The 20,486-nt window shown below is 36.7% G+C and overlaps 2 protein-coding genes across 2 annotated transcripts; one reads left to right on the forward strand and one right to left on the reverse strand.

The window, feature by feature from the left end:
- The first annotated feature begins 940 nt into the window (after nt 1-940).
- COPS5 (COP9 signalosome subunit 5) lies at nt 941-14,120 on the forward strand. Its single transcript, XM_037505690.2, has 8 exons — nt 941-1,444; nt 3,549-3,783; nt 4,637-4,765; nt 5,717-5,782; nt 6,190-6,275; nt 9,985-10,096; nt 12,175-12,323; nt 13,911-14,120. Exons 1-8 carry the CDS (start codon nt 1,302-1,304, stop codon nt 13,993-13,995), a joined length of 1,005 nt encoding a protein of 334 aa, XP_037361587.1. The 5' UTR covers nt 941-1,301; the 3' UTR covers nt 13,996-14,120.
- On the reverse strand, nt 7,084-7,518 carry LOC119240900 (ATP synthase F(0) complex subunit C2, mitochondrial-like). The gene has a single exon (XM_037505702.1). The coding sequence runs from the start codon at nt 7,504-7,506 to the stop codon at nt 7,084-7,086; it is 423 nt and encodes a 140-aa protein (XP_037361599.1). The 5' UTR covers nt 7,507-7,518.
- Nucleotides 14,121-20,486: the final 6,366 nt, after the last annotated feature.

The raw sequence follows: 20,486 nt of genomic DNA on the forward strand, positions 1-20,486 counted from the left end.
CGGCAGGAAGGGTCTGCGCCATGTGGGACCCTCCTCCAGTGGCCGGGGAGCAACCGGGGATCGAACTGGCGCTGCAGAGGCTGCGGGCAGCTTCGCAACCCAGTGCTCAACTGCTGCGCCACCGGGGAGGCCCTCAATTGTGTTTTTAAGGATTAATATGAGCTCTCAGACAGAAAAGTCAGAGGAGAACATTTAGGCAATGCTAACCACATATGCAAAGCCAAAGGAAAAGTTTCAGAGTGACTAAAGGAAGATGAACCTGAGGTGGTATGTTGGGACCAAGTTATGAGACGCTGTCATGCTTTTTCCCTCCACCCAAAAAAAAAAAAAAAATCGTTGACGATCTAAGTTAGGTGTTAGCGATAAAACAAGGTGCACAAAACTGGATCTTAGAAGGTAGTGCAGAGCAGGGGAGAGTAGAAGGAAGAATGCATAAAACATTGTATTAACTATTTGAAGAAAACAAGCAGGTTGCTAAGATTAATTCCACCTTGGTGATAGAGATGATTTCACATAGCAATACTGAAGATTAAACTGCAAACTGTATTATAAGAACACTAATAGATCATATAGATGCTAATTCGTATAAACATGCCTAAAGCGAAGATTATAGCCCTCCACCAGCTTCCAAAGCCTTCACGCCCTCGGAAAGCAGAGTGTCAAACTACTGAGAGCCTGCAGGATTTGATAGCTGTGTAGTGAAATCACCTGGAAGTGAAACAGGAAGCCTTGTTTATCTTTCTCAATCAACACCCAGAACAACTCATGTGTCTGTTTTTTCTACACATTCTTACTTTCTAGGCTTTCGACAAACTTTTTGTTTAAATTTCACATAAAGCAAACTCCCACATTCCAATTTAATTAAGAATGTACCCAATTTCAAGCCAGAGAGGCCGAGCCTGCGCAGAACGAACAAAGAAGGCCAATTCCAGTTTCTGGCATAACAGTAACTTGACCTTCTTCCTGTACGGAAGGCTGTACCATTCCCACGCCCAGGCATTGTGTCTGTCCTACTTTACACACATAATATTCCAGGATAATATGTTCTCAGTCAGCCACAGGAAAATTCCTCTCACTGTATAATAAAACTGCTGTTTAAAACGTGGCGTTCCCGGAAAGCCCCGTCCACCCCCGAAAGGTCTGTACCAACTTCACATCCGGTGGTAGGTGTCATGGCTGCCTGTAGAGCCTAGTCCGAGTCTGCCCCTGTGGTGGGGAGGGTCAGCCGCTCACACCCGAAGCCGAGTGGGGTAGAGCTGCGTCTGGGCTGCGGAGGCGACAACTTCAACGACTCCTCGGCCATGGCAGCGTCCGGGAGTGGTATGGCTCAGAAAACCTGGGAATTGGCCAACAACATGCAGGAAGCCCAGAGTATCGATGAAATCTACAAATACGACAGAAAACAGCAGCAAGAAATCCTGGCGGCGAAGCCCTGGACTAAGGAGTGAGCAGGTCCCTGGCGAGATGCAGGGGGAGGGGTGGGGGATGTAGAGGGAGTTTATGGGACCCCGGGGAGTGGGAATTGAAGGATGTGCAGAGTTTATCTTTTTTCTTGGGCTGGGAAGAAAAGGAACAGCCTAAGAGATTTGGTCTGTCTTTTATCCCCTCAGGTAGAGCCTAAATCCACCCTTAACCCCGACTGCGGCTTGCTTTTACTCCCCTTTTTGTCTCTTTGAACCGTTTGCTTCCGGGGGATGGGCCATAACTAGCGGCGATTTGAAATGTCACTTCTCAGGATCCGTATTGTGTATGCCACATATACTGCCTTGAATTGTGTGGATCTACACTTGGTGTGGGGAGGTGTCAGCTGCTCCCCGACTGGAAATTGCAGCCGTTTTCAGAAACTGAGTCAGCCCAAAGGTGTCTAACTATGAACCATTTGGGACAGCTGTATCTTTTTTTGATTGCTAGTAGTTATTTCAGAGGCCCACCGAGACTCTACCCAAAATATTATAATAACAGTTCATGGAAGCTAGAAATTATATCAAGAGAGCCTAAGGCTCTTTGACCCTTAGCCAAATCCCTGTGCCTTTGACCCACAGTGTTGGTCCTTTCCTAAGAATAGATTTTGTTAGCGAGAGTGTAAACAGCATGATCTCTCTAATGGGTCAAAAGGAGAGTGATATCAACAGCAAAAACCATACTTCATCTGCCTCACAGCTTTTTATAAGGCACACTGTCAGTATTCTGATTCAGCACTGAGGTAGGACTTTCTATATTGTCTTCTAATCATCCTGATGAATTTTCATTTCTTTTTTGCAAATAAGATAACAAGCAAATACATTAACTTAGTTCATAATCACACTGAGACAATGAACTCTTCAGTGAGCACTAGTGAGAACTATATACCACATCTCACAAGTCACTAATTAGTTCATTGACTTTAGGAAATTTACACAATCCATCTTTTTTACAAATTAAGATATACTATATTATTTTTTAAAAATAAGAAATTTTAAAATCTTTACTATTTTAAACTTAACTAGTAGTTATTTCTTTTATATTATAGACAACTGGTTTGTTTTTCTTTATTGAAGCAACACTGATTTACAGCACTGTATATGATTACGGGAATAGGTTCACACATCCTCAGATAGGTGTTATCACACAGCCCTACATCAACGCACCCTAAACATTGGGCACCATCCCCTCTTTGTTTCCACCACCTCCCCTAATCGCCTCAATTCTGCAGTCATATTTCTAAGGTTTGTTTTAGTTTTGTATTCATCCTAGCTGTCTAGGGCCACATCAATGAGATGGAAAATGTAATTATCCAAGAGCAGCTTAATCACATAAACAGGTGACAAACTCTGAAATAGCAATCATAGTAGAATTAAGGTTGCATTTCTAAGTTTGAGGCTGATACTACAGAGAGAAGCTAAACCCTTTGAGAGTTCAATAAGAAAAGGTTAATAATGCTAGTAACAACTAGCACTTATTAATGTTTTAGAATGTGTGAGACACTAAGCTAAGCACTTAACATACATTATTTTATTTACATTATTTCCTCCTGACCACTCTGAAATGTCTCTGTTTACAGATAAGGAAACTAAGCTGCAAATATTAATTGGTTGCTTTAGGACTACAGATTGGCAGTGCAAGCATTCAAACCTAGCAAATGGATATCAGAGTTCATATTCTTAACCATTAAGCCAGACATTTAGGCCTAAGAGTCATCAGACACAGCCAGCCAAACAGACTCTGAATCAGAGATTTGATGATTACAAAATTAGTGGATAAAAAATCTGTTGAACTGGTCATGTAGTTATCTCCTTTCTATTTGAATAGCTATTAAAAATACTATTTCCTCTCTCCCAAGAGCAAATACTTGACAGCACTATGACATGTTTAGTATTTCCAGCCTCCTGTAAAACTCCCCTCTCTACTTCCTTTTTCTTTCCCAAATTCTATAGTCTTTCTCCCCTGTCCCCCCACCTTGCTCTGCCCCATCACTGTAAATCAATTCTTTTCCATTATCTTCACAAAAACTATCTTTTGTTATGCATTTTATATTAGAATGTTAATTATACTACACTTTTGTTTTGTAGTCACCATTACTTTAAGTACTGCAAAATCTCAGCATTGGCTCTACTGAAAATGGTGATGCATGCCAGATCTGGAGGCAACTTGGAAGTAATGGGCTTGATGCTGGGAAAGGTGGATGGTGAAACCATGATCATTATGGACAGTTTTGCTTTGCCTGTAGAGGGCACTGAAACCCGAGTAAATGCTCAGGCTGCTGCATATGAGTACATGGCTGCATATATAGAAAACGCCAAACAGGTAAAAATGTTCCTTAAAATTTAGTAACAGTGGGTTAGGAGTCTCATTGTGACCTATGGGTTTCTAAACTTAAAGCTATCCTCTTTACATTAAAGTTTATAATTTAAGATATTACAGTGATTTCTATAGCAGCACAGGCTCTTTTTTTTTAATACTCTGAAGAGTGATATCACAAGAAAAAAATTTTTAACTGGTAGTCATTTTGTAATATATACATATACCAAATCATTGTGTTAGTACACTTTAATATGCTATATGTCAATTATACCTGAATTTAAAAGATTAACAAAAAAAGTATCACATTCATTATCAGATATGTAGTTAAAACCAAAAGCTTGGAAACGAACTAAATATTCCTGAATATAAAAGTGATTAAATAAACTATAATATACAGGTTTCATGCACTATTCCAAAAGTAGAATTGAATGTGGGAATATTTAAAAAATTTTCAATATAAATTATAGGTGATGGTGTTCCCAGACCCTCAAAAAAACCTGTTAAATCATACCAAATGGAAACATTCTACTTTTAGGTAGTGGGGAAACCTGTATCCATACACTAAACAGCTAGCCAAATTTAAAATAAAATTTTAAAAGTAATTAATATTTTTATAGAACAAAACTCAGAATATTTTCTGGTATAGAAAAGCAAACTGTAAGATACATGTGACATGCCATTATTTCTGATCTTATCTAGTTATATGTAAAAAACTATTCAAAATATAGTTTTAACTTGAAAGCAGCATATACTATAATCTATTCTGCATACTATTCTTTTACCATAAATAGAAAATGACAAATATTTCTAAGATTAAACAAGAACCTCAAGTTCCTTTGTCCTCTTTATGTGTTAGGTTGGCCGCCTTGAAAATGCAATTGGCTGGTATCATAGCCATCCTGGCTATGGTTGCTGGCTTTCTGGGATTGATGTTAGTACTCAGATGCTCAATCAGCAGTTCCAGGAACCATTCGTAGCAGTGGTAGTAAGTATTATTATAGCCAGTTTTAATTAAGTTCTTTATGAAGATTTACTAAAATAAGTATACAAGAGATAAACAATGTGGTAAAGAACATAGCTGTGGTATTAGTCTGAATTTGAAATATAGGTCTGAATTTGAAATATATATACATATTTAAAGATTTATTTATTTATGCATACAAGAGCTGGGGTACAGGCCAGAGGCTGAAGGGTGGGAGGAGGGTTAGAGGATTCACCAGAAACAGAATGGGGAACAGATTGATTGAAATACACAGCTAAGGGGAGCAGTGGGCGAGACAGGAGAGGTCTGCTGCACCATGTGGGTCACCTCTCTGGCTAGGGATCGAACTCGTGCTGCAGTGGCTACAGATAGCTTCATAGTGCTGGGACTTAACCCCTTGCACCACCAGGGAGGCCCCAGCCTAGGTCTGAATTTGAATTCCATCTCCTAGAAGCTGGGACTTTGAACAAGTTACTTCTCTGCATCTAGTCCCTCAGTCTGGAAAATGAAGTGATCACAATATCTATAACTCTGTTCCCTGTACATAGAGGCATTTAGTCAACAATGACTGAATTGAGTGAGTCAAGAATTACTAGAGCAGCTCTTGTTGTGCTCAGAGTGTTTTAGATGCAATTTAGGTTAATTAAGGGGAAGGTAGAAATTGTTCATATATTAAAATGAAAAAATAAAACTTTTGGAAGAAAGATGAACACACATATAATATTCTTAAATGGTATAATAAGTAAATATAACCTCTAAATTATGAGCTATTTCTATACTTACCCATTTTAATGATATTTTATAGTTTTTAGTTTGGTTATTTTATTTCTTAGAATTTGGTTATTGTGTATATGTATAGTGGTATGTATATATGTATTTACAAGTTTATAATATTTAAATGACAGTATATAAGGATTTTATAATCAGCACCTATTAAATACATGTTTCTTGTAGATTGATCCAACAAGAACAATATCTGCAGGTAAAGTCAATCTTGGAGCCTTTAGGACATACCCAAAGGTAATTTTTCAAGTTATAAAAGTTCTTACAATTTTTAAATATTTGATATATTTTTAAAGATGTGTTAGCATTGGTATCTCATTTTGTCCTAAGACAAGTAATATTTACAAAATCCCCAAACTACTTCAAATTATCCTTAGCAAAAGACAAAATATTTGAGTTAGATGTTGTTAATTTTACTAGAAAGGCAGTCCTCATTTGTTAATAAGATTCTGTATGCTTATGACATTCTGATGGTACTAGAGAAATGAGCTAAATAAATCTATTTTTTTTAGCTGGGGCGAGAATCAACAATAGATATTTGTCTTCAATATTTAGCTTCCTAAAATTAATGTTCAATAGAACACCACATAGAAAACATGCTTTCCCTCTTTTGTTTATCTTCTGTGTTCTTCATTTTTGTTTAGGGCTATAAACCTCCTGATGAAGGACCTTCTGAGTACCAGACTATTCCACTTAATAAAATAGAAGACTTTGGTGTACACTGCAAACAGTAAGTAATTTTAAAATGTATCTAATACTGAAATCATCATAAGAAACCTCAGGGATTATCTACAGTCTATCTAAGCCCCTACTTTTACAGATGAGAAAAAAGACTCTGACAAAATGCATTCCATAATACCTTTTTAAATAATAATAAGAATATACACATTTAGGATAATGTTCAAATTTTTCATTAAAAGTTCTAATCTGGGGCCTCCCTGATGACGCAAGGGATTAAGCACTGCACTATGAAGCAATCCACAGCCTCTGCAGCACAAGTTTGATCCCTGGCCAGCCAGGGAGCAACCCACATTGTGAGGCAGAGCTCTCCTGTCTCGCCCACTGCTCCCCTCAGCAGTGTATTTCGGCCCGTCTGCCTGTTCTGCTCCCAGCTCTGTCTCTGGTGAATCCTCTCACCCTCCCACGACTCTGGCCTGTGCCCCAGCTCTTGTATAAATAAAATAAATCTTTAAAATAAATCAATTAATTATTTAACTAAATTAAATGATTAATTAATTTTTAAAGTGTTAAGAAACCAACGAATATAATTTTTCTACCTTCTGAATATATCTTGCCATCTCTCTTATTATCACTTTGACCCAGGCCACCAGCATCTGGAGCCTGAACCAAAACACTAGCCTTCTAACAAGTTTTTCTGCTCTCTCTTTCACTACCCACTTAGAGGTCTCATTAATACAGTATTTAATTGTCTTTCCCCTGAGCTGAGCACCTTTCCCAGGCTGCCTGAGGGGGTACAGGAAAAGGTGCAAGGCAGACAAGACATGGAGAAAGGACTGTGGGAAGTGGAAATGGCTCCTTCACATGACAAAAAGGATGAGAAAAACTACTATCAGGCAAGAGAGCCCCTTGGCCTCTGAGAGAGCAAAGCCTAGAGTGGTGTAGGAGAATAGCTGTGGCTTCAGAGAAGGGTTCCTGGCATAACCAATGATGAGGCTCACAAACACAGAGCCAATTCCAGCCCCAGAGCCAGCCACCCCTACTGTGGCAGCCCCAGTCCTTATGAATATGGCTGCTGTGTTGATGTCCCTTGAAATGGTGTTGGTTTGGAAGCTTCGCCTCGAAATACATGGATTTTCTAGGAATAAGTCAATGTTCAGTGGACTCATGGCTGCCAAGTTGCCAAGGCTCTCATTTGTCACGCTCTCTGGTGGTTTCAGCACCACAGGAGGTGATCTCAGCAGCTGAGAGGTCCTCCTGACCAAGTCAGGGGAGGCATCCATTTTCAGGGGTAAGACAAGCTATTTCCAGTGCAGGAAAGACAGAAAGGGGACCCTCTTAAAGATCTTTTGTATAGCCATATTGATTCTATTAAAATGTAAGTCAGATCATGTTGTTCATCAGAGAACGACATCCCATCTCACCACTAATAAGATACATAATCCTTATCATGAACTACACAAATCTATCTGATCAGACTTCTACCAATTCTTTGATTTCATCTGCTATTACTGAATCTTTAATAGAGCCAATCCAGGCATACCAACCTCCTTAAGGTCTGTCGGTGTGCCATGTAAGCTCTTGCTTTAGGGCCTTTGCACTAGCTCTTTCCTCTGTCCAAAACACTCTTCCTTATTTCCACTACCTACTTCTAACATTGAGTGTATATTTAAGGGTCACTTTAACAGAGAATGTTCTGTGGCCACTAAAATCTAAAATAGCACCTTCATGTCATTCTGGTTTCTTTCCCCACTTTATTTTACTTCTTAGTGTTTGTCACTATCTGATATATTTTTGCTTCTTGTTTTTGGTCCAACTAGAATGTTGAACTTCATGAGAACAGAATTAATAAGCTGCTGTATGCTAACATGTAAAACATGCATGGAACAAAAAAGGATGGGTACCTCAAAAAATACGAATAACAATATCTCATGGTCCTTTTTCTCCATACCTCCTATTCCAGCTTCAAATATCTTGATTATCCTTGTGCTACTATTGCTCTTTTTTTATTCCAAATTTTCTAATACTAGGTTTTTAAGTATATCTAGTTTACAGTTATTCCTGACATAGTTCTGGAAAAAAGGATTCTGTTTAATTGTTCATTTAGAGGCTTGGCATCATTTATTTGCCTTACTCAAAAGAATCTAACCATTTCTGTTTAAGAGAATTGATCCTAAGCAAGGAAACACAAGACTGTGGTACTTTTATTTTCAGTGTAATAGACAATTTTTTTCATTTATATTGAGTTATAGTGCTATGAAAAGATTATACCTTCAACACCTACTCTACCTTTTTTACCACCACCAGCAGCTTTTGAAACAAGAAGACTAAGTCGACCAGCTATGTATTCTGTAACCAAAGAAATTTACCTTTTTTCTTACATCTATCACTATGCCTTCTTAAATATCTGTGCTCTGAATGTAAAAATAAAGACTGAGGCTTTTTATATTAACTGTTCATATCCGTTCTCTGTTACATGCTAGCTATGTGGCTTTGATCAAGGTCTTCACTGTCTGAATCTGTTTTCTGTCTGTAGAATGTGTACAGTCCTTCCTTGCATAACTGTAGGTAAAAAAGTCTCTTGTGTTGCTTTGTATCCAATGAGGTGCAAAACCTAGTGAGACTTTTTAATATGTATTACTTAAATATATATTTTTCAGACATTTACCAATTTGCTATCCCTTATTATTAGGTACCATTGGAGGTGGTAATGATATTATTTGGTACTTTAAGAACCTACTTTAAAGTTTGCTTTTCCAAAAAGCAGTAGGTCCTAATTAAGGAATTAGAAAGGGAGGAATGGGAAATCCACATGTCATTTTCAATATTTCAAAAAGCCTGACAGAAATTATAGTTGACTTTAGAGATGTTGCTCATTAAGTATAAGTGTCATTGGCTGGAATTATGAACTCAAAAACATGAATAAATATTCAGAAGTTCTGACTAGTTGGTAACTTCTTGGGAATTTCTGGGCTCTACCGAGAGAAGAAATATAACACAAAAAAGTTTAATAAACAGGCTTGAAGAGTAAGGAGACCTATTATTCTGTTGGATTCATGGTTACCTATTATTCTGTTGGACTTAAAACTAAAACATGGGGCCTCCCTGGTGGCGCAAGGGGTTATGATGCAATCTATGAAGCTATCTGCAGCATGGGTTCGATCCCCGGCCAGCCAGGGAGCAACCCACATGGCGCAGCAGACCTCTCCTGTCTTGCCCACTGCCCACCTCAGCAGTGTATTTCTGTCAATCTGCCTGTTCTGCTCCCCACTCTGTGTCTGGTGAATCCTCTCACCCCCTTCACCTCTGGCCTATACCCCAGCTCTTATATGCATGAATAAATCTTTTTTTAAAAAATACAACAGATGGGGCCTCCCCGGTGGCGCAGCGGTTGAGCGCTGGGTTGCCAGGCTGCCTGCAGCCTCTGCAGCGCCGGTTCAATCCCCAGCCACTGGCAAGGATCCCACATGGCGCGCAGACCTCTCCTGCCGCCCGCTGCTCCCCTCAGCAGTGTACTTCGGTCCTTCTGCCTGTTCTGCTCCCTGCTCTGGCTCTGGTGAATTCTCTCACCCTCCTGCGCTTCTGACTGTACCCAGTGCTTGTATAAATAAATAAACTAACAAAAAAAGATTTTAAAAAAAAAAACTAAAACATGACTATTTGGATATAAAATGTAACTCACTTAAATTTAGCTATAACTTATATGATGTGGTTGAAATTTTTCTTTTTTTGCTTACTAAATATATGCTTTTGTTTCATAGATACTATGCCTTAGAAGTATCATATTTCAAATCTTCCTTGGATCGCAAATTACTTGAACTTTTATGGAATAAATACTGGGTGAATACGCTGAGTTCCTCTAGCTTGCTTACTGTAAGTACTGTAAGGAATGCTTCTGAAATTTTTTCTAAACTGTATAAGTTATTTAATACCTGCAACTCTTTTTCATGGAAAGGCTATGCCTAACTTGGCCAGGAAATCAGGGCTAAAGTCAGAGTCTGCCTGATCATAGCTAAATTGGAATATTAGGCCAATCTAAGAGACTAGATGGCAAAAGAAGGTCTAGATGGCAAAAGAAATGACTAGATGAAAGTGAGATCTGTGTGTGCTTAAAGAGACTTTCAGTGGAAAAAATACAAATTTTTTTTGTTGTGTCAGGTATCTCAGGCTCCTGATTACAAGTAGCAGGAGACCCAACCAAACTAGCTTAAACAAGAAAAAGAAATCATGTCAACTGCAAAATCCAGATGTAGGCTTTACTTTAGGCAGAGCTAAGTTTGCATTTGAACAATATTATGAGGTCTTGGTCTTTCTCCTTAACCTTTGATTTCATGTTGGCTTTAGTTTCAGGCTTCATGTGAAAGCAATGTAGCAGCATTAGCTTCTAACTGCTTAGTTGTAATTAATATTGCTTAATTTCATTGTAATTCTATAACTGTTTCTGTTATTCTACATTTTTATGTTTTGAATAGCCAAATCTTCCAATTGTAAAGTAGTCTGTAAATCTTAGGATTTTTTTTCTAAGTGTAAGAGTATCAATTGATATCCTAAACCAGTTAGATCCAGACAAAGTGAATATAATTGTATTTTTTAAAAACCTAAGTTTAGGTTAAGTTTATTTAAGTTAAGTTTATTTAAAAAAATAAAAATTTTAAAATCATTAGAAGAGCTGGTAGCATTTTAAAGGACCTTCTCTAGTAATTTTGACTTCCAATAACTTGTTACGTTTGTTGGTTGAACTGTTTTTTCTGCACACTGTCTTATAAATTGATCACATAAAATAACATACTAGTTGTTACCAAGTTATTTATTTAATCTTCACTCTTTTAAAGATGTAGCAAAGAAGTAAAATATTTTTAAAAGGTACCTCACAAAAAATGTTTTAATAAGTCAAAAGAAGAAAGACAAATATATGAAATAAAAGGAAACAAAACAAAGATCAGATAAAACTATATCTTAGAAGTAACACACCCTAGAAATCTGACTGTAGAATTGAGGCCTCCAGAGGAATGAGAGAAAGGCAAGCCAAGTAGAAAGGGGGCCCAGCGGGCTATGGTGAAGGGCTACTGGTGTCTGGTGGTAGGTGTAGTATGGTAATATACCTGACGGGTGCGGTTTTATACCTCTAAATCTTATACATTGTTGTGAACCAATATTACTGTTAAGTGCACATACGTAATATTAAAATTTTTCTTTTCAAAAAGTATGAAATATTAAAGGACAAAATAGTATATATAATATTCCAGTTTATCAAATGTGAACATAACACAATACAGTATTCTTAAATATAACTGGTTATAGCTAGGTGGAAGGATATAAGTCTTTCCTTCTTTATATTGCTCAACATTTTCTAAATTTTTTGCAGTAACTATTAGTTTTATAGACAAAAAAGCTAAAACAAATGTTAATTTTTAAATGTCCTAAAACTGATTTTGGAAGTTCAAATAGAACAAATAACATGAGTAGCTAATAATTATTAAACTTTTGCTAGGTGCAATGGACAGTCAGAAGAATTTTGTGTATGTTACTAATTTAATCTTCACAGTAACCTCAGAAGAGGACCTGTAGTCACAGAAAAGTAAAAACTTTCCCATGCCCCCCAACAATTCTGCAAGAGGGCCAGAATCTGAACTCAGAGCTGTATACTTCAAAGCCTCTCAGAATAATCATTATTAGATTTGAGCAGTCCAAAAGAAAAATTCCAAATTTAACCTTGAAATTATAAATGAATGGCTTGTTTTGTAATCAGTTTTTACAAGTATAATTTGACTTCTTCACTGACTCTTCAATTAAATTTCATAATGGAATTCTCTGTAAATGAAATGTTCTATTTAGAGAAGAAAGGTAATTTACATAAATTACAGTTACATGTATATATAATTTCTATTGCTAATATTATTTTTAATGATAGATTTGTATTATGTACTGACATAATACTATTTTCCCCAAAGAACGCAGATTATACCACTGGTCAGGTCTTTGATTTGTCCGAAAAGTTAGAGCAATCAGAAGCACAGCTGGGGCGAGGAAGTTTCATGTTGGGTTTAGAAACACATGACCGAAAATCAGAAGACAAACTTGCCAAAGCTACACGAGACAGGTAAGAGCAAACCTTTTTTTCGGCCTCTTAACTTTTCTTGTTTCATTATTTGCAAATAAACAGTAGGATTCAAGTTCCTTTTGGTTCAACTAACTTCTAGCTTAGAAAGGCACTTGAATATTAACTTCTTGGGAACTTTAAGAGTTTTCAGATGCAGATTTTAATGTTGAGAATTTAGAAGATGTTAGATAAAAGTATTAAAGACTTAAAGGTCCAGGTAATGTTATGAGACACTCCTGGTTGCTGTTTTGAGGTTTACTCAGAAGTGAAACAAAGAAAGAAAACCAGTCCATCACTGTATCTGTTTAAAAAAAAAAAAGGCTCCTTAACCTATTTTAATTATCTTCTGAGAAATTAGAATAAGATTTATAAATTCTTTTAAATTTTTATTTTTTTAAACTCCTAAATACCACAGAAATTACTGTATCTCTCTTATTCTTCTTAAAGTATCCTTTAGACAGTAGTTTCCAAAGTTTTAATATCAAGAATTTGGTAGGAACAAACTTATTGGATATGTTCCCTGATAATTTATGAAATAACTAAGTGACCCTCAGTTTTATACAGAATTGGGAAGAATAATAACATATAATTCCACAAAAATTTGAATTTTAATGTAATCATTGGGGCAGAGGGGAAGGGGTTAACTAGATTGACATCTATAAAGTGATACCTTGTTATCCATTTTAAGAAAAACTGGATTGGTCAATAAGAAAGAGAAGGGAGATGGAAAGGTAAAGTATATTAGGAGCAGACGCCATCTTCGGTTAAAATTACCTCATTCTTTTCTTCTTCATAGATTTTTAAAAGGTAGAGCTAGTGGCCTGCATAAAAATTACATCTTTGTCTCATTTTTGATACTTGCTCTGGAATGTGTAGTTTTGCTCATCTGTCTTTGTATGGTTTTGATTTGTTTTATCTACATTTACATCTCAATTTCTCAGCATGCAAAATTTTCACTAACAAATGTCTAATTAAATAAGAAAAGTAGGAAGGATAGCAGTAGTAATACAAACAGAATATTCCTTTTTTAGCTAACTTTACAAGAACTACAATTCCTCTGAATATTGACGAGTTTTTATTGTTTTTTGCTTTTTACTTTTTCTCAATTCTAAAATTTAAGTCTTTTACCCACTAACCTAACTTTGACTTTTAACTGTTTAAAGGATTTTTGTGATTTCAGGGGTTGGGGAGGGATTTTTAAATTATGTTTTAATTATTCCGATTAATGACAAGAGAACAGATGTTAATGTTTTTGAATCCATCTGTAATTAAGAATTATATATCATTTCAGTCACTTACTAAGAACTTTTCCAAAAACTACTGACAGGCAACATAATTAACTGTCATGAGTTTGAATTATATCAAAATTTACATTGTCATCTTCTTGTAAAGCGGCTAGTAAGAAGCAAAATGGTCAAAAGACATGCCAAAGGCTAAGAATCAAAAGACTATAAGTTGGTGCAGTTTAGGGAGTATAAATAGAACCAAAAATTCATTATTTGGGTGCAAGGATGGAAATGAAAAGAACTTACATGTTTGAAACAATTTTCAGTTCTTGTGACATTATGTGATGTTTTTCCTTTCCAGCTGTAAAACTACCATAGAAGCCATCCATGGATTGATGTCTCAGGTTATTAAGGATAAACTGTTTAATCAAATTAATATCTCTTAAATAATCATTTCATACTGAAAACTAGCATGAGAAAAACACCCAAGTTACAAGTCTGTTTAAAAGTGTAAGGTGCTCTGAAGTGTACTGAATATTAACTTCCTGTAATAAAACTCTTTAAAATGAAATTGTTCTTTCATTGGTTTGTGGGAAGGATTTATTTATCTTTCTGGTATCCTTTAATGTTCTGCAATAGGAGGAAAAGACCCTTTCTATTTTTTTTCCCCAAGACTCCTACCTAATTCAGTCAAAAAAGTTTAACATTTCGGGCCTCCCCTAGTGGCGCAGGCGGTTGAGTGCAGCACTGTGAGGCTGTCCGCAGCCTCTGCAGCGCCTTTTAGATCCCAGGCGGCCAGCGAGGGTCCCTCATGGCGTGGCATACCTCTCCTGCCCCGCCCGCTGCTCCCCTCAGCAGTGTATTTCATCAATCTGCCTGTTCTATTCCCTGCTCTGTCTCTGGTGAATCGTCTCACCCTCCCGTGCATCTGGCCTGTACCACAGTTCTTGTATAAATAAATGAATAAATCTTAAAAAAAAAAAAGTTTAACGTTTCACTTGCCACACTGATTGTCAAGGTCACTTTTCAGTTTTATTATACATTCTTTGGATAACCCACTAGTAAAACTGTAACAGAACAATTTTAGAATAACATTGATCAAATCATGCCATAAATTGTTTTCCTGAGAATCAAATAATTTATACAGGAGAGCACCTAGTACAGGTACCTAGTCTTTCAAATGTTCACCAAGCACCTTTACTGAACTAGGACCAATTTTATTTATGTTGAACAAGCTAGACATGACCACTTAATCATGAAAATTAAGCTAGTTAACAAGAACCTCAGTGTACTGCTATGAAGACAGAAATAAGTGTGCTGGGGAACTCTTGGGAGGAGCACCTACCCAGAGGGGACTTACCCAGGTAAGCTTCCTTAAGGCAGTAACCTGATACTATGCTGAAAAAGCATATTGGGAAGATGATTACTTTTACAGGCGGAAGCTACATCAGAGTATGGGAGAACACAGGTAGAGAGCAAGGGCCTAGACTTGAAGGGGTTGAGTAAGGGTGTAGGGAGTGGCAGATGAGTTTTAACAAGATGAGGGTAGATCCTATAGGAGCTTTTGGACTTCATCCTAGCAGCAATGAGGTATTAAGGAGTATTAAGCAGCAGAAATATATTAGATCAATGTTCTCAGAGCACTGTCTAAGAGATTTGGGGTGAGAGCTGGATACAAACAGATAAAATGATCTATAGATAATAGTAAAAAGACAGATCTTGATCAAATTTTAAAATGGGTAGAGGAAGAAACGAGTTAAACAGGTAAGAAAATTTTAAGAAATGATTTACCAATGATTTCACATGCTACCAAGGTCAAGGAAAACAGACCTAGAAGTTTCCTCAAGTAAGATTTGTCAATAAGAGTCTTTTGTAAAATGAGAAAGCCAATTAACATTGATATCCAAATACTCTGAGACGGCTGATAATGTATTTGCATGTTTTAAAATAAAAACAGGCACCCCCCCACCCCCCAATTTCAGTTGACAACTTGATTTTTTTTTTTTTTTTTTTTTTTTTGGTGGGACCCTCGCCGGCAGCTGGGGAACGAACAGGCGCTGCAGAGGCTGCAGGCAGCCTCACAGCCCAGCACTCAACCACTGCTCCACCAGGGGAGGCCCGATCTTCGTTTTTTTATGCCCTTTAAAGAAAAAATAATGACTGTCCCCATCAAGCAACTAAAATCGGTATTTATTGCCACAACCTTCAGTAACACCAACACTATACTGAGTCATTCAACTAGGGGTTTTAAGACGATGGTTGAGGGCCTCCCCGGTGGTGCAGCGGTTGAGCGCTGGGTTGCGAAGCTGCCCGCAGCCTCTCAGCGCAGGTTCAATCCCCGGCTGCTCCCCTGCCACTGGAGGAGTGTCCCGCATGGCGCGCAGACCTCTCCTGCCGCCCGCTGCTCCCCTCAGCAGTGTACTTCGGTCCTTCTGCCTGCTCTGCTCCCCGCTCTGGCTCTGGTGAATTCTCTCACCCTCCCGCGCTTCTGACTGTACCCAATGCTTGTATAAATAAATAAAAAATAAATCTTGGGAAAAAAAAAAAAAAAAAAAGATGATGGTTGAGATTTCTCTGAAAGACATGACTGAAGGTTTTGGCATAAAGGAGTAATTAAATTCACCATGAAATCATACTAGCAGTTTTCATTCTCAGATTGAATACTGTTAGTCATATGTGATGGTCAATTAAGACATCTTGGTAAAGTAGAAAATGCTTATGTGAACAACAGAATTACTAGAAAAAGTAAACTTTTCAGTCTTGACATCATTAGACTCATGCTGAGAAGTCCCAGTATTTTAGTCTTGATGCCTTGCTTGGAAGTAACAAGAAAAAGCTGCTTAAACAATTTGTTGGCTTCTCTAATTCCAGAGGAGCCAAAATCAGATTTGGCTAAGGCATAGACAGATTAGGCTTCCAGTTAGATTAGGTTCTCAGCTCTGCCATCCATATGTTGACCTAAACCTCAAGCTTATTTCCCCAAACTGGCTACACACCTATACCATCCAATTAGGAGGAAAGAGTTTTGCATTGATTGTTGGAATAAGGTTCTGATTTCATTCTGGTCTAAATTGGTACACCACCCCAATCCTAGGATTATATCTAGCAACTGATTTCAATCAATTAAGGACCACCCATGGAGTGGGGAGTGGGTCAATAACATCCAAAATGCGTGACTTCTACAGATTGAAAGCTAAATGGAAGGTACATAGTCAACTGAAAATGTCCCCTCTACTCAGCAGTCCAGCTTAGGCAAAAATAGTCCTGAAAAGGATTATTTATGTTTTAAGTATAGTGACTTTATTAAGAAATCAAAATCTTTACAAATATTTTTAAGGTACATCTTTACATTTTAATGTATTGTCATGATCACTTTTTGTGTAAGTGCTCTAATTTATAATATTGAGTTTTTAGGAAATCAGGTTTCATTTTGCAAGCACCGTTCAGAAACTAGGTCATGAATTGGAGTAGTCTTTTCCAGCAAAGTATTATTTTACAGCATTGAGCTGTTCAGGAGCTGAAAAGGCCATTTTCTAAGTGGTCTGTTTTTTGTTCCATTTCAAATTTTTTCAGATAATTCCTCAAGCTCTCTGGTGATAATATACAGGAAATGTCAGTCATCATCAAAAACTTAATCCCAATGTTCAAGGAGTAAAACTGAAGCCAGAGTAAAAATAGAATCACAGGCTCACACAGCTATGGAGACTTAGTAGATAGGGAACGAGGATTGGGACAAGTTAAGGAAATAGTAAGAACCCAAAATCAAGGGTGTTCCAAATTTTCCAGATTGATTTAATATAAAAGCCTGCAGTCAGTTCAATAATATTCACAACTATATTATTGAGAATTTATGCATTTAGTATCATGTTTAGGTGGCATTGCCCAGTTACATGAGTATTTTATTCTATATGTTTTACTGATTAAAAATAAGACAAAAGTTATTTTAAAATCAGTAATAATGCCAAGAACAAAGAGCAAACAGCGGAAGAAAAACCATTTGTGCTCCATTGTTTCTGAATTTCAAAACATGCTTTGAAAGCAAACATGTGGTCTGTGTGAGGAATCAAGTCTAAAGATTGTTGTCACAAATTAGTATGATTGTGTGGCATCCAGGATTTTAAAAAATCACTGCACTGCACAATAGAATAATAAACTACCCAATAGCGCAGCCACTTGAAAATAAACAAAGAAGAAAATGAACATAAGTAACTTTAAAATGAATTGGAGAAACTGTGAGTTGGAGTGCTGCATACTGCAGAGATTCAAAGTTTCCAAAAATGGTTTTGTGAGTGATGAGGTACAGATGCATAAGTCATGCACGCAGAGAAGAGTTCATTTATACTGCTAAGTCTGCACTGTATCCACATGTAGCTGAATAAACTGAACACAGACTGCTGAGTTTCCAAGGTTTCTTTTTATATTTCTGGATTGTTTTAAATAAACGCCAAAGACATATATCATAAAAATCAGTAAGCAATGTGGGTGTTTTTTTATTTTTTGAAGATAGGAAAATTACTACACAGAACAACAGTTATTTTTGCTCATCCTTACAATATAAAAGATCATTATATTCAAACTATGATGAGGGATTTTTCTATTCATTGTTTAGTAATTGGTGTATCTATGCCATCGTGTTTGCAAAATATTACTTTCAAAATTGAAAATATAATCTTGTGAATATTTATGTTGGCTTATTTTCAATACAAGTTCCGACAGCAAATAAATTTACCTTCATGGGACCACAATGCTACTATAAGGATTTCAAGTAAATTCTGGGGTAGTCAGTCTAGTAAGTTTCTAAAAGTTTCTAAACTTTTTAACCAAATATTAGTGGAAAAAGTATCATCCATCTTTTTTAGTATAAAGTTATGATCTACTTATTCTAGAAAACTAATATATTAAACTCAGGTCAACAATAACCAGATTGACATACTTAAACTTTTGATCTCAGAAATCAGAATATAACAAAAGTAAAGGAACTCTGTCATTTTAGGTCAAATTTGGAGGAAACAGCTAAAGTCATAGTTTGATAACTAACACCAATGATTAATTGCTTTTTCAACATGTAGATTATCTTGATGCCAAAATTATGGAACAATTGCATAACAAATTAGAGAGTCCCTGGTGTCAGTACTCATATTTTCTTTGGACTATACTAAGCAATTATGCTAAACTTTCTAATGACTGAGGAAAATGGTATTGTGCCTTGAGGCAAATTTTGATGAACTACAGTTGTACTTTCTACAACTTTAGAGGTATATGTATAAAGAAGTATATTGTCTCAAATAGTTCTGTGACCTTTTGTTAGATTTTAGAGGATTATAAATAGCTATTATATAACACGAATATGTTTATCATTAGTAATCATTACATTAAACTCCTTACCTTTATGAAAAATTACTTGGTATAAACTGATTCAAAATAAATATTTAAGTAATTCATTTTTATTCCTAGAATTCACTAATTCATAAACCTTCCACATATCCAGTTCAATTCATTATTTGTGATTATATTAAATAAGTTCTTTTAAACACGTGTTTAGCTGTAATTCTTTCCTTCTATTCCTATGTAATCCATCTATCATTTCTTTTTTTAAGATTTATTTATTTTTATACACGAGCTGGGGTATAGGACAGAGGCACGGGAGGGTGAGAGGATTCACCAGAGACAGAGCAGGGAGCAGAACAGGCAGACAACTGAAATACACTGCTGAGGGTAGGGGTGGGCTAGACAGGAGAGGTCTGCCATGCCATGTGGGAATCTCCCTGGCCGGCCAGGACCTGTTGCTGCAGAGGCTGTGGACAGCTTCACAGTGCTGCGCTCAACCCACTGCACCACCGGGGAGGCCCTATCATTTCTTGCATGTAGTTCTAGTATAAAGATTTTGAGCTTAAATAAAGCAGCACAAATTAGACTAAATAAGAAATTGTAATAATTTTATATATGTGGACATACCATCTTGAATAATTACAACATTATTACAATTACAATCTAAAATGTTCTATAACTTCAGAGAAGCAAAAATTATACTTGAACACCACTTTTGGGGAAGATTATTTTTGGTGCTTTCTTAAAAATTTTATTTAATGAAGTTGTTTTACAACCTTCTTACTGTTTTAACAGTATAGGATTTCTCTCCTCAGTGTGGTCACTGTTGTCCACTGGGAGATTATTTTTAGACTTTCCAACTAATCTTAACATTTAAGGTAAAACACACTACCACCAAAAACTAAGGAACTATGAACTATTAAAATAGTAATTCCTTTAGACAGACATCAGAATTATGACCTTCTAGTTAACTAAATTTATTAATAAGTACTTTCCCTATTTCAGTAAAGAGCAAAAATAAAACAGGCTACATTAAATGTGAGGTTTTGAAGCACAAATAGAAGCTGCATTTTCTAATTCTCTGACTTTCAGTATCAGATTTATAAGATCATCTTTGATAATACTCTATTCACTACATTAATATCACACTAATAATGTATTATTAATATCTTACTATAAGGGCCTCCCTGGTGGCGCAGGCAGTTGAGCACAGTGCTGTGAGGCTGTCGGCGGCCTCTGCAGCGTGGGTTTGATCACAGCCAGCTGCGGAGATACCCACATGGTGCAGCAGACCTCTCCTGTCTCGACCGCTGCTCCTCTTGGCAGTGTATTTGGGTCAGTCTGCCTGTTCTGTTCCCTGCTCTGTCTCTGGTGAATCCCCTCACCCTTCCGCACATCTGGCCTGTACCCCGGTTCTTGTATGTATAAATAAATAAATCTAAAAAAAAAATCAAACTATAATTACATTAAATTTCAATCAGTGTTTTGAATTTCAACTTATAATTAAGTGACAACTGTTTTCTCCTTTAAACTCTAGTTTTTCCCATGAACCAAAGGATAATTTTTATTCTGCCCTTTGAGTTAAATGTTGCTACATATCAAAATTCAG

Source organism: Talpa occidentalis, unplaced genomic scaffold (genome assembly GCF_014898055.3).
Source record: "Talpa occidentalis isolate TD23 unplaced genomic scaffold, MPIMG_talOcc4v2.1, whole genome shotgun sequence".
NCBI classification, from domain to species: Eukaryota; Metazoa; Chordata; class Mammalia; order Eulipotyphla; family Talpidae; genus Talpa; species Talpa occidentalis.